A 14,019-nucleotide genomic window follows, 5' to 3' on the forward strand; every position below is an offset into this window, starting at 1 on the left:
GGTGGCTGGAGAAGAGGCCTCAAGTGGGCACAGGCGGGAAGCTTCCCTGAGGAGGTGGTGTGGACAGGGTTGCACTCCAATGCCAGCCACACGCACCTATCTATCTGCAGGCATCCTAACATCCACCAGCAAGTATATGAGAGTGAAAACCTGACAAGTGCTACCTTACCTTAGCACCAACTGATTTAGACAAAAAGAAGTATCTGCTTTGCAGGTAAACTAATTAACCAAACAGCAACTCAAACATTTTGCACAGCAAATTCATCTCTTTGGTCTGCATTTGTGGTTTCTCTGAAAACAGAATTAAACCAGGCTGAAGAACACGGCCACCTGTGACAGCAGCTGGTCTTCCTAGCCTGCTTAGAATACCCTGGGCAATGCCATTGTAGTGGTCATTTGATGCTTCAAAATTATTTTTGGTTTAGGTCTAAGTAGTTTGTTATAAAGATTTTGGAGCTAGGCTGCCTGAGTGTGTAGCCTGGCTCTACACATCAGCTGTGGGATCTAAGACCAGGGGCTTCCCCAATCTGTGCCTTAGTTTTCTCATCTGTAACTTCAGGCTAATAATAGTACTGGCCCTAAAGGCTGATTAGGAGGATTAAGTATATTAATATCTGTAAAGAGCTTGGGATGATGCCCAGCAAGTAGGATGTGTTCCAGTAAATGATACTTATTACTGGTATATTCACTAAACAAAACCCCACGCAAAAATCTTCCAGAGAAGCACTTGATAAAATACTTGAAAAATAAGTTTATTATAACTAATGAATATAAAATCTGACAAATGTTTTCAAATACTTTTGCAAAAAAAGTAAATCCATCCCTTGTTCCCCCCTTCCCACAAAATACAGAGTATGAACTTAGACAGAGTTTTACATGAAACCTAAACATGAAATTCTCATTTATCCAGTTGATCCTTAAAGGCTCCAACACATTATATTCTAAGTAAATGTCCATTAAAATTAAGGAATCAACAAACCACCGGACACTTGCTTTCCACTGTCATTATGATGCTCATTCAAAATGTTGAACGACAAGAACAAGTAACATATGACTGCATGTGACAGATATTCAAAGTGCACGGATCTATGAAATCACAACCAACTGAGATGAGAATACTGGGGGCAGAATTAAACACTGACTTTAAAAAGCAATCCAAGGAAATCTATGTACATAGTAGCCTTTGGCATCTGGTCTAATGTGTTTCTTCTTTACAGAGACATTATGTTGTCCAATCTATTAACCAGATTAAATCAACCTTAACACATGTCTCATCTGACACAGATTGTCCACAGCCAATTTTACATGAGGTAGTTGGGCTGCTTACTGACATTCTAGTGAAATTGTCATGACACTAGGGAATCACGCATCAAACATGCCACGAGGCTGGCTCATTAGCCTTCTGGGAAGCAACAGAATTACTTCCAGATCACCCTTCTTGTCACAACTGACTCCACAATACACCTATAAATAGACACAGATATGTGGGAATCTGTGGATGAGATCAGCTTTGCTAGGGGTACCAACCATCCCAGAGTGGTTTCTGTTTACAAAGTCTGGGAGGAAATACTGATCAGACTTTAAAATACATAAAATAGAAAGCCTAGTGCTTAGAACAAGCAAGGTCTCTTTCTTGTGTTCTCACATAGTGTAGCTGAGAACATGTGTTCACTCTGAAAGAGAAGTGATTAAAAACGGTAACCAAAGAACTTGGAAAACTTCTGCTCCGCAGAGTAGTGCTATGTTTCCTCCTTTTGAAATGAAAGGTTATACGGAAATAGTGCAGAAGAAAGATCAATGCTTGTGTCAACTGTACTGCTGAGGGTCACTTCCAAGTGCCCTGAGGCCGCAGTGCGATAAGAAATCGTGCAAATGGCCCCTGTACGCAGGCTACTGCCTGTGCCAGGACAGGTCTGGGGGCATTTCCAGAGGAGGTCCAGTGAACAGTATGCTCATGGAATTGCTGAAAAGACCCTTACACCCTATTAATAGATAAGCAGTCTTAAAATACTATTAGACAGCTAGTGGGGATTTTTTTGTCATTATTATGAACCCCTGAGTAAGCAACTGCAGACAATGAAGGGCTGCCCGGAAGCAGAGTGTGTTTCCAAGTAAAGCACTCTACATGCATGTCATAGGGACGTGGGTTGCTGTTGACACTGAAGCTCATGTACAGACGCCACCAGATCACAAAGAGCATGGAAGTCAGGCATTCCAAGACAAAACACGTTAGCTCAGCTAACAGAACAATGGCTTAGAATGTATTGTACTCAAAAATTCTAAATCTAAAAAAATTTTTAAAGGTTGACACTTCACTTAAAAAAAAAGAAACCAAACACGAGGGCAGGAAAGCTGAATAATTATAAAAAAACAAAACTAAAATCATAAATGTACCATCATGGAACCAACTTCTATAGTACACAGTCATTTAGTAGGAAAAAAATGTAAGGACAGTTTTCTTCCAGAAAGCTCCCAAAATCACATCTTGTATTGCTCATAACTCTCTGACTTTCCTTACTGACTTAAATGATATTTCTTCTGATTTTTCATCATCAGATTTGGTTTCTTTAATAAGATACCTCTTGCTTCAGCTCTTTTAATTTACTTCAAATTTAATAAAGAAAAGTGTAATTTATTTATTGGTCCCTAACACAAGCTTTTCCTAATGAAAAACACTTTTCCAAAAATAGAAAACTAAAAGCATTTTGTGTGTGTGTAATTAATAATCAAAAAGAGAAGACTGCAAATCTTTCCAGCAGCATTTATCTAATAACGTATCACTTTTCCTAGATGGTACACACCATATGTTCACCTGCTTCACAGCTATACACTGGGACAGGGGTTCTTTAAGAAGCTCTTGCAGACTAAGAGAGAATGCTCATAGGCTGGGCACCTGACCCCAGCTAGGTCTGTGCCAGATGCTCCACATATGTGCTAGAAAGCTGCTGCTGAGGAATGGAGCAAAACAGTTTAAAAAGGGATGGATTTGGTACTCTGATGAGGGTACTACTCACAACAATTAGTAACAGAAGAGGAGAGAGAAGCAGCAGGACTGAACTATGGAGTTCAGATAGCCCTCATCACGGAATATGACATTTGGGGAGGATTTATATTCAGAATGACACACAAATAATGATGACAAGGCCCCTGAAGTCACTACCTATACATCCTAACAAATGCTGCCTTTCAAAGTCAATTTCCTGGGGATAGATGTGCTCAACATTCCAAGAGCCCCACTTCTAAACTTCCTGTAGAGCTGGGTCAAGAGGTGATGAGAAAAATCATCTGTACTTCACAGACACAAGGTGGTTTCTTCCCCAAAAGGTACACCCTCTAACTTAGTATTTTTGCCAAGATTAGATATAATGAATCAAATTTGCTTTCAAAAGACAAAAAATTGCCATCATTGAAAGGATTTTGTTTTGTTCAGTTAGACAAACACACGTTAATCCCTCCTAAATGTAAGGCCTGGCTTCTGCCATGGGAAGAAGTATAGACATGAATGAAATTGTATGTATGAAAGTACCTTGTGAGAGATTGTTCAAATGCTACTTATTAGCCTCTAATGATACCTAGAAGACACATTACCTTCTATTTTCCTTCAAGATCTCTCTAAAGGTTAATCTAGAAAGGGAATCCTAAAAATGTGTGAGCAAGGTGATTACTCCACCAGCAACCATAATACCACTTTCCCATCTCCTCTCACTGTCAAAATGAAAGAAAGCTTGGAAGCCCCAGGAATCTTGGGAGGATTCTGGAGAGAAAGCCTTAACTAACTCTCTTTTCTCTTTGTCCTCTTCTTAGACAGTAAATGCAAATTAGCACAAATTGTGACTTTAAGTAAAACGGAGAAGCAAATAGTATAGGTTCAGGATAAAGCTCTGACTGTGCCAAGCTTCAGGTCAAATTGAATTTATCATCTAGTATGATAATAGTTCAATTTCCAGAGCTTTATGCATCTCAGGTAAACTTAACATGCTCCAGTAAGGAAAATATCTATTAAAAAGCATTACCCTCTTCCTATAGGGCTGGAAAAGTGTTGAGTAGATAATGTGACTTATTCAAGTTACTCAAGCTTCTCTGACCAAAGATCCCAGATAATACATCTTCTCCAGAAAACGGGGTCATATATACCAAGGCAGTACCTATATAAATGTGAAATGGTTATGTTGAGCAGCTTTCTTTTTTTGTGTATTCTGAGCCTCGGTGGAAAATCTGAGGTATATTCCGTGAGCCCACCTCTGCCAGGGACCACAGCAGTTCACCTGAGGTGACACGAAGCACAAGCATTTGCTCAAAATGGTCATGCTTCTCCACACTTACAATCTCCAGGTAGCCTCCCCACCTGATGGCACAATAGCTAATGTGCACTCACTCAACGTAAAGCAAAGGCGGGTGGCTTTTTCCTTCCCTTTAGGAGGCTCTGTGAAGGGCGGGAAGTCTGAATTATCCCCGAGTCCTGCCATCATGCCCACACCAGCCAGAGAAGGAGATGCGCGTGATTTCTTGCGGGAGCGGAGGAGACCACACGCACACCTTGGCAGCTGCCAACAGCACGTGCTGAGACAAATCAGTGTCACTTCCGCACTGTTCCTCTCTCCGGCCTTAAAATACCCGATGCTGTTCTTCTAAAGTTTAAGCATTTTCCACAAGTCCTTATTGTGCAGAGTACCCAATTCAATAATTTGAGCTACGTTAACTGCCCACTCATTTGTTTAAAGACAAACAAAAAGACCAAATCAGTACCCTTCCCCAAAGCAACCTCTCACCCAAGGAGAGGGTTCTCTTTGCCCTCGGTGCAGCATCCCCTGGGCCCCTCAAAGGAACACCACTTCCAGCCGGGGAGCTACCTCGTGTTGGACCTTTCCTTCCAGAGACTTTAAGTGAGTAGTCTCTGGCACAGAAGGCACCCGTGGCCTCTCCCCCATGCCCACTCCTGGCAGGCTGGCTTACTGAGGGACTGAGGCCACAGTCCTGGCATCACGTCACACTCTTCGGGTTGTTTCATAGAAGACTTAAAATTCCCACTTTTAAACTGTGACATGGCCCCAAAGCTCTTGAGACAGATAAGCAGCTACATTTAGCTTGCTCTGCACTATTGGTGATTAAGCCAAGACTGGTCAGAGAGCACATTCGGAACTGTGGCCCCCGGGGACAACACCAAGGCCTTCTGGTTCAGTTAAGAAAGCTGCTGAGTAAACTCACTCCACTTCTCACTCTCCTTTTAACTACTTCACTTCAATGATTGCCTCCTACTCTTTGCAAGAAAGGATACAACATTTAGTTCATGCAGAAGACTGGGAATTCCATAAACTAGAATTTAATCTTGTAGTTCTTCAACCCTGTTGCACAAAAATACCTTGTAAAATTTATTCAAACTCAAGGTTTATTATCCTGAGTCCTACTCCCACAATTCTGGTTCTTCAGGTCAAGGTAAGGCCTGGGAATTTAATTTTCAAACAAGCTCTCCATGTGATTTTGATGTAGAGGTGGTCCAGGTCACAGATGGAAATCACGTGGTTCCTCCATTTAGTGGCTATATGACTGAGCCTATCCCTGGACCTCTAAACCTTACTTATGAAGTTTAATAATAATCCCTGAATACCATGGTTTTGCTGTGATGTCCAACTGAGATGATGCAGGGGAAAGTAGGTGGCAAAGGATGTGTACAGCACAGGGGTCACCTCAGATGACCCACCTACCTCTCCCATACTATCCTCCAGCTTGGGGCAAGGACATACCACTCATCTCTTCAGAGCCAGTCTCCCCCCCTGTAAATGGGATGGCACTGCTTGGTCACACCAGTGTACCAGATGTGTTGAATACACAGGTTCTTCTGGCCCACGGAGCCATGGAGAAGAGAATTCTCTGCAGAACATCTAGGAATAGCAAATTCTACATTTTCAATAGCTTCAACAGAGGGGCTTAACTCCCTTGAAAATTTTAGACTAATTCTAAGTTGACTGAGATACTGGCTATGAGTTATAGTCCTTAATACAGAAAATTGCTCATTTTCAGCTTAGGTTTGGGTGACCCATTAAAACTAAAAGCTAAAAACAAAACATTTGTCTAACAAATTCATTTGTCAAATCTGCTCTTATAACTTGCTGTTCACATCTATATAACAGCTACAATTTGCTTTTCCATGAGGCCTTTTGAACTAACTAGATAGCACCTTGTTTTTTAAACACAAAACATACAGCATTGAAAAAATTATATATAAAAGCACTAGGCTTTGCCTTCCCCTCTCCATTCCCCAAGTAAGAGACTGGAGAGGGCTGGAGCTGCTGCTGGAAATTTAAGTTGGGCAACAAAACGCTTTAGCAAACTTTATTCCCTGAAGTGAGGAGGCAGCGCTACTCTGCAGATGTCATACCACCTCGTCAGACTCCAGTCCGTGGACCTCGTATAAAGTGTCCAGTATCGCCAGCTGCTTCTCCATGGCGGGGAGGTAAAGGCTGAGGTCCCTCTGCATCCCAACACTGAAAGCTGCCTTCTTGTGGTCGCCTTCCTTAATGGTTAATGCAGCCACAAAATCTTCATAGGATGGAGCTGCCCTCAGAGCTAACTGCAAAAGAATTGCCTGTGAAAATCTGCACCATGTCATGCTCTCTTGCACATTATACTCAAGCACAAGCACATGCGTGCACACACAGTCACACACATACACAGAGCTGAGGCAAGCAAGAGTGAAAAAATAGGCATACATTCTTTCAGTTCATGGACTCTTCAATTATGTTTCAAGAACCAAATCACTTTAATGCTTGAAGAAGCACATATCTTCTTGGGCTATCTTGAGGATGAATAGTCCCATCAAGTCAGGGAACGGTGAGAGGAGAACAGTTTGAGAAAAGCTCAAACTTTCTCATTGACAGTGATCTAGACTCTTCCCGTGGAGTGCTAAGAATGACCTGCATGCACGCTGCTTGCAGTCTTTGTTGGCACATGGCCAGCCTGGTGGAGCAGCTCACCTTCCTGTTTATATCTCATCTCCACATACTTTCTTTACCTATGTCCCATTCACCCTTATGTAGAGATTTCCTTTGTATTCGTGAATATTTTCTAAAAAATGAAGGGGGTTAACATTTATGGTTTGCTTGTGTGCTGATGTTTCAACGTATTTTATCCCAGCTAATCTTTGTAAGAGCCCTGTACAATCTATATCCCTATTTTACATATGGAAATCACACAGCTAATGAGTGCCAGGGCCAGGATCTGAACTTAGGATCATCTCTCTGCTTTTTCAACCACACCACCAACCACACTGCTTCGCCGAGGAAAGATTTCCTAAGCTCCTTACAGCTCCCCTCTCTCTGCAGGCCAACTGTTCCCTAAGCGTACTGAAATCTGTTCTCTGGCATCTACTGGTTTTGGCTCCACTGAGCTCTCTGGAGGCTTTTAAAATCTTCGATAGATTGTAAAAAATCTTGCAGTTGCTTTCTTGAGCTTCCTTATATTGAAAGTCTTTGAGAATCAACCCTTTCCCTTTCTGCAAAGGGAGAGTGGCTGGCATTATGCAGTGGCTAAAGCACAGCCACTAGGTGAGGAGACCTGGACTTGAACGCCAGCTCTTTTGCAGGTCAGCTTGAGGAATTCAAGCAAGGGAGCTAATTCAGAGCCTCGGTCTCCTCGTCCGCAGAAAACGACTGGTAGCACTTTCCTTATTTGAGGGATTAATGGGACACGCAGGATGCATTTACTCCGCTTCCTGGCACATCATAAATACTCGAATAATGGTGGGGGTAGAATGGAGAGCAGAGCATGGAGGAAAAGCAACTGTCCAAAAATGTCTTGAGAGAAAATCTCCCAGAACAGAAGGGTATGAGTCTCCTGATTTAAAGGCCTAGTCAAATGCTTAGCAAAATGAATGATAAAGACCCAAAGGCAAACATGGTGAAATTTTAGAATGTGGGGATAAAGAATAGATCCTAAAAGCATCTAGGAGGAGGTGAGGAATGGTTTATACACATTACATTTTACAGGTTTTATAGTAGTAACACTGGAAGCTGGAGGACATCAGAGGACTGCCTTCCAAGTTCTGAGAGAAAATTACTATTAACCTTGAATTCTGGTGGTTCATGGTAAAGAATCTGCCTGCAGTGAGGGAGACCTGGGTTTGATCCCTGGGTTAGGAAGATCTCCTGGAGAAGGGAATGGACCCACTCCACTATTCCTGCCTAGAGAATCCCACGGACAGAGGAGCCTGATGGGCTACAGTCCATGGGGTCGCAAAGTGTTGGACACGACTGAGCAACTTTCACTTTAGAATTCTACACCAGCCAAAGCAACACTCTAGGAAAAAGGGGCAGAATAAAGACAATTTCAGGCATGCAAGAACTCAAAAATTTAGTTCCCTTGCACTCTTTTTTTTAGGAAGCTACTAGAGTTTGGATATCATTTTTAAAAAAAAGGGATTAGATCAAGAAATAGGAAGTCACAGGACTTGGGAAATAAAATTAAGGTGAGGTGGGGACTCAATATAGGGAAATTTATGAACAAAAGTTCTAGGACAACAGCAGTACAACAAATCAGACCGGAATAAGAGTTTAGAAAGTTCTGGAAAAAAAATTTGTAAGTTCAAAATGATGGTGATGTGAGAGAGTTCATGGTACAGGGAGAAATATAAAACTCATATAAGAAAGAACAAAAAAAGTCATAGAATTTTGGCTCACCATCATCATGTGGACTTGTGATATAATTATACATGGAAAGTAGAGGCAGGGGACGGGAGGTAGTGGCAGTAAGGTCTGAGATAGCTAAACTCTAATCTATAACAGAAATCAACATTAATTAAAATGGATAAGGCCACAAAGAAGAGTAAATAGTTTTAGAATTACAGAGGTATTGGAGGAAATAGCCAAAGCATTTGAAAGTTGCAGCCTCTTTTAGTGAGTCTGGGAAGTATGGAACAAACTGCCGTTTTTTGTTATAACCTTTTTGGACTCTGTGATAAAAAGCAAAATAAAACTACGTACATATTATTTACATAAAATAAAAAATGTTTAAAGTTTCTCCAAAGTGGAGACCATGACAATGCATTTCTCAAAAGTTCCTAGGGAACAATGATGCAGCTGAGTCTATTTGGGAAACAGTGAGAGAACTCAGCTGAAGAGGAAGCCAAATCAGAGAGCCACAGAAAGAGACAGAGCCTAGACTAGACATCAGTACCATAGACCATAACTGTTTGAAGATAAAAGTCCCAATATTTGGCTGTTAAGTAAGTCAGATTCCGTGAGTGTAAAAGATATTTCCCTGAGCAACCAAGATTAGTTAGATCTGCCCCTGATGATTTTAATCAGGACATCAGAAAACTCAATAAACTTCCCGAAGTAGGGATGACATGGAGGATAACAAGAGAGAGACTGAAAGGAAGCTCCTCTGTTAATAATGCTATTACCAAATGCTCAACAGAATCTATTTCCTTAAAAATCAGCAAATTTAAAAACTACTGGCAGTAACATCAAGAGTCTTCAAAATGCTCTTTTCCTATAACTTCGGGTGTTATCATCTCACTTCCCTGTGTGTCAGGTTTCGTTTATAAGCAGGGAAAAGAGAACCTACTTCAGAGTTATGAGATTAATAACTTCACATAAGTAAAGCACTTCAAACAACATCCAGTGCATGGTAAATGCTCTAAGTTGGGGTTTTAGTTTTTTGCATTAGACATAGCTATCTACTTCCAAGAACCTATTTTGAGGAAATAACTGTTTTAGTCAAAAATGCATAAAAACAGATGCTGTTTCATCTGTAAAAACAAACTTAGAAGCAACTGAAATTTCCAACACAAAGGTTTGGAACAAAAAAATTATGGTACCTCTATACTGGGGGACATATTATGCAATCCCTAAAAATAAGTGGGGACAACTACTGCTAATACTTCTGCTGGATATAGAGCAAACGTGTGAAAAGAGTAAATTCTAAGAATTTACATCACAAGGAGAAAAATTTTTCCTTTTTCCTTTCTTTTTATTGTATTTATATGAGAAGATGGATTTAGCTGAACCTATTGTGGTAATCATTTTACAATACATTTAAATCAAACCACCATGCTATGTGCCTTAAACGTATGTCAATTATTCCTCAATACAACTAGAAAATATAAAAACTAAAACAGTGGAGAAAAACAATACAAAACTATACAACCAGCTAAGTGTAAAAAAAGTTTACATGCACAAACCGAGTAAGTATACAAAATTAAGATAATTATACACATAAAATAAACATAAAAATATAAATATCTAGTAATAGATATTTATATAAATATACACAATGAAATAGAACAACATTGAAAAGAATATGTTAAATATATGAAAATAAGAGCTAAGAAGGTAAAACACAAAAATGTTGAAGATGGTTATTATAGAGCGGTGAGACTGGACAATTTTAAGTTTTACCCTTTCTATTTTTCTATACATTTTATTTTTACAATGAATCTAAATTACTAAATTAGATTAATTACTAAATTATTAAATAATCTAAATTATTTAGAAAAATGCTGTAAGTTAAAATGTCCTTTCAAAGACTTATGCTCATGATAAATTTTCTGCTATAGCTTCATTCTTGTTGTCAATGTCTCTTGGATCATCAATATCTCAGGATTAAACTCTGCCCTCTCTACTGGAATAAAAAACAAAACAAAACTACACTTATATTTCTTATAAATGAGGCAACTCAATGCTTCCCTGCTTTTCACCTCACCAAGGGAACTTGGATGTCAGGCACCTGCAGGCAATCACAGTATTTACTCAGGGAGATTGATGAATGGAGCGGCATCTTTTGACTAATTTCTCACTAGCAGCTTCTCAGTTATTCTGTCTTCACTGTGAAGAGCTGTGATGTATGGGATGAGCACCAGCCTTGGAGACAGATCTGGGTTTAGACCTGGGCTTTGCCACTGCCTCACTTTGGGACTGAAATGAACAGTTCTGAACTTGTAAAACAGTGGGAGCTAATCCTAAGGATTTCCAAAGATAATGAACACAGAAGTACCTGGCACAGTGTCTGATACAGTTAAGTGTCCAATAGCCACACGGAAGCTATTATTACATTATTAAACATCCACTGAAGGTAAATGTGAGCAGTTTGTGGCTGCAACTGGTCTGGCTCCTAGTCCAGTGAACAGTAAAATGTTTCATTTTCACTAAAATTTGATTTCTTCCATGATAAATTCTTCCCACTTTCTTTACCTGTCTCCTAAGAAATCATGACCTGAACAGTTCTTACCTTAGGCAAATTAGTAAAAGACGTCATCTGCAAGCTATTTTTAATCCCCTGACATTTCCTGTTGTACCACGACATGAAGATTCAGCCTTTTCATGGCTGCATCTGACTGTGGCTGACCTCTCGCCCGACAGGAGAATCACAGAATATTACTGCTGACAGAAAGGGGCCATCTGCTGCAGCTATTTTACAAAGCAGGCGAACTGATCTGTCCACCTGAGAACTATGATTCTCAGGTGTATGTTCTTCCCAGGTCATGCAAGGAAGGAAGGAATAACAGGCAACAGGAACCAACACACACAAATTCAAACACTTCCACAAGGAAAATAATTGGGGAAGAAGAGATTTCCAGTTCTAGCCACTGGCAACCCAGGTCAGTTAATATTCAAAGATACAATTCAGTTTAGGAAAAAAGACTAACTAAAATCTGAGAATTAACAGGCCTGACCCTGACAGGCAGCAGAGGGAGCTATGGGCTTGAAACCGCCCCTGGTTTCCCCTCAGAGCGTGATCTCTAGTCTACACTGACACTCTACTACCTCATCAGAAAGGCAGCCACTTCTGAGACAAACCTCAGGGTCCCTGGAACTACATAAGGTGAAGCACACTCTAAGTCTTTTCTTACTGTTTATTGCCAAAATTTCCACACAACAGACCTACAGATTTCAATGCAATAAGCAACATTTTGTTCTTATTCTCAAAAGCAAAGCAAACAGAACCACCACACACACACAGAGCAAAACAGAACACCTTGCTGTGACCATCAGAACATAAGGAGGCAGAAGGCCTACTTACCGCGAAAACTCCTCTCACTACCCAGCCGTGGTGCTGCCGTAACGTTTTACCATATGCATTATCTTGAAAAGAAGAAATACTCCATGAGGAACAATTTCATCAGAATTTGATGTGTTATTTGCATCATGTCCTTTCTAATGTACATAGCAGCATATTCCTATAGGTATTAAAAACTGAAGGAAAAAAGCTTAATTACAAGATTATATACTCCAAATGTCCTGAGTAGGAAAAACAAGCCTCCAGAGATTTTTTTTTTAAAGAAAAATTGAAAAAAAAATTGATATTTCCACTCTTACCCTGTGTCAATATAGCTGAACGGCAGCTTATTATTATGGTTGGAAAATTCAATACATATAAGGAAGTAAAAAGGGAGGAAAGGATATTGTCATGTGGAGAATATAATTTAAAATACACTATAAAAATAAAAAAATGCAGTTCTTTGAAATGTTGTGTGACCCTGAGCCAGTCCCTTAGCCAACCTCTCTAACCATCTCTTTTCCTCTTTGTAAAATTTTCTCTAAGGTTCTCTTCAATTCTAACATTCTATTCTGGGATGTCAAATGTTAGTCCTAGATGTCCCATGACCTTGGATATACACTGTTAAAGCTAGAACTTTGAAAACTATTATGGAAAGAACAGCTTGAAATTATTAAGCTAGATATAAAGTAGCCGGTGAGGCTTATTAATAAAAGTCAATTCATATTCTAGACTTTAAAGATAAAAACCTATTATTTTTCTCCCCAATGAGTTTTAGGAGATTAAAAAACTTTATATAATAATTTTAATTACAAAAAATAATCTCAAGAACAAGATGACTGCATTTTATGCAAGGGATATGTTCCTGAAGGCTTTGAATAATATATTCCAAACTGAAAACTGATTTTTTCTACAGGAATAAACATACTCTCAGGAGGCACAGCTCTATATCATCACAGTGCATTTTTATTTCAATGCTCCATTTTATTTTTTCAGCATTATCTTTAGTGGCCTACAGAGTCCTCACACTCCTAAATTATAGCACAGAATATTATGGGGATTGTTTGACCTTCTTTATCATGTTTTACCACATCTACATTTTATTCCAAACTTGTTTATTTTCATGGGCTAGTTTCAGAACTAGTACAAGCACCATGCCATTTAATCAATGCTTGGGTGACACTATAATAGGATACAAAGACATTTTAAATTGTAACAAGAGCAGAGGTTAAAATAATGTCTACAACAACAAAAAAACCTAGACAACAAAACCACAACCACAAGTTCTTATGCAGCAAAACACAGTGTGGCTCACAGAACTGCCGAATGACATCAGGTATCTGCATTTTACTGAGCAAAACAGCCAGGCCGCGTGGCTGCAAGCTTAAACACAGTTTACAATTTATTTGAGCCCTCTAGCTCTGAAATGATGTAATTATTGTCAATGTCTATTGTAAAAATTTGGGTGAGGCTTCATTAATACTTTTAGGATCAGTTCAGTTCAAACTCTCAGTCGTGTCCGACTCTTTGCAATTCCATGGACTGCAGCACGCCAGGCTTCCCTGTCCACCACCAACTCCTGGAGGTTGCTCAAACTCACATCCATCGAGTCAGTGATGCCATCCAACCATCTGATTCTCTGTTGTCCCCTTCTCCTCCTGCCTTCAATCTTTCCCAGCATCAGGGTCTTTTCCAATGAGTCAGTTCTCCACATCAGGTGGCCAAAGTATCGGAGTTACAGCTTCAGGATCAGTCCTTCCAATGAATATTCAGGACTGATTTCCTTTAGGATGGACTGGTTGGATCTCCCTGCAGTCCAAGGGACTCTCAAGAGTCTCCTCCAACACCACAGTTCAAAAGCATCAATTCTTCAGTGCTTAGCTTTCTTTATAGTCTAACTCTCACATCCATACATGACTACTGGAAAACTCATACCTTTAACTAGACAAACCTTTGTCAGCAAAGTAATGTCTCTGCTTTTCAATACACTGTCTAGGTTGGTCATAGCTTTCATTTCAAGGAGCAAGG

At 39.9% G+C, this 14,019-nt stretch overlaps 1 protein-coding gene across 1 annotated transcript in view; it reads right to left on the reverse strand.

Moving 5' to 3' along the window:
- Nucleotides 1-731: 731 nt before the first annotated feature.
- Nucleotides 732-14,019, reverse strand: part of PLEKHA8 (pleckstrin homology domain containing A8) — a 69,004-nt gene continuing 55,716 nt past the window's right edge. The window contains exons 13-14 of the mRNA XM_040259704.1: nucleotides 12,016-12,077; nucleotides 732-6,568 (exon numbers count right to left, since the gene is read on the reverse strand). Coding sequence (XP_040115638.1) covers nucleotides 6,371-6,568; nucleotides 12,016-12,077 — 260 coding nt within the window. The 3' untranslated portion in view covers nucleotides 732-6,370. The remainder of the gene's footprint in view (nucleotides 6,569-12,015; nucleotides 12,078-14,019) is intronic.

This window comes from Oryx dammah, unplaced genomic scaffold (genome assembly GCF_014754425.2).
Source record: "Oryx dammah isolate SB20612 unplaced genomic scaffold, SCBI_Odam_1.1 HiC_scaffold_18, whole genome shotgun sequence".
NCBI lineage: Eukaryota > Metazoa > Chordata > Mammalia > Artiodactyla > Bovidae > Oryx > Oryx dammah.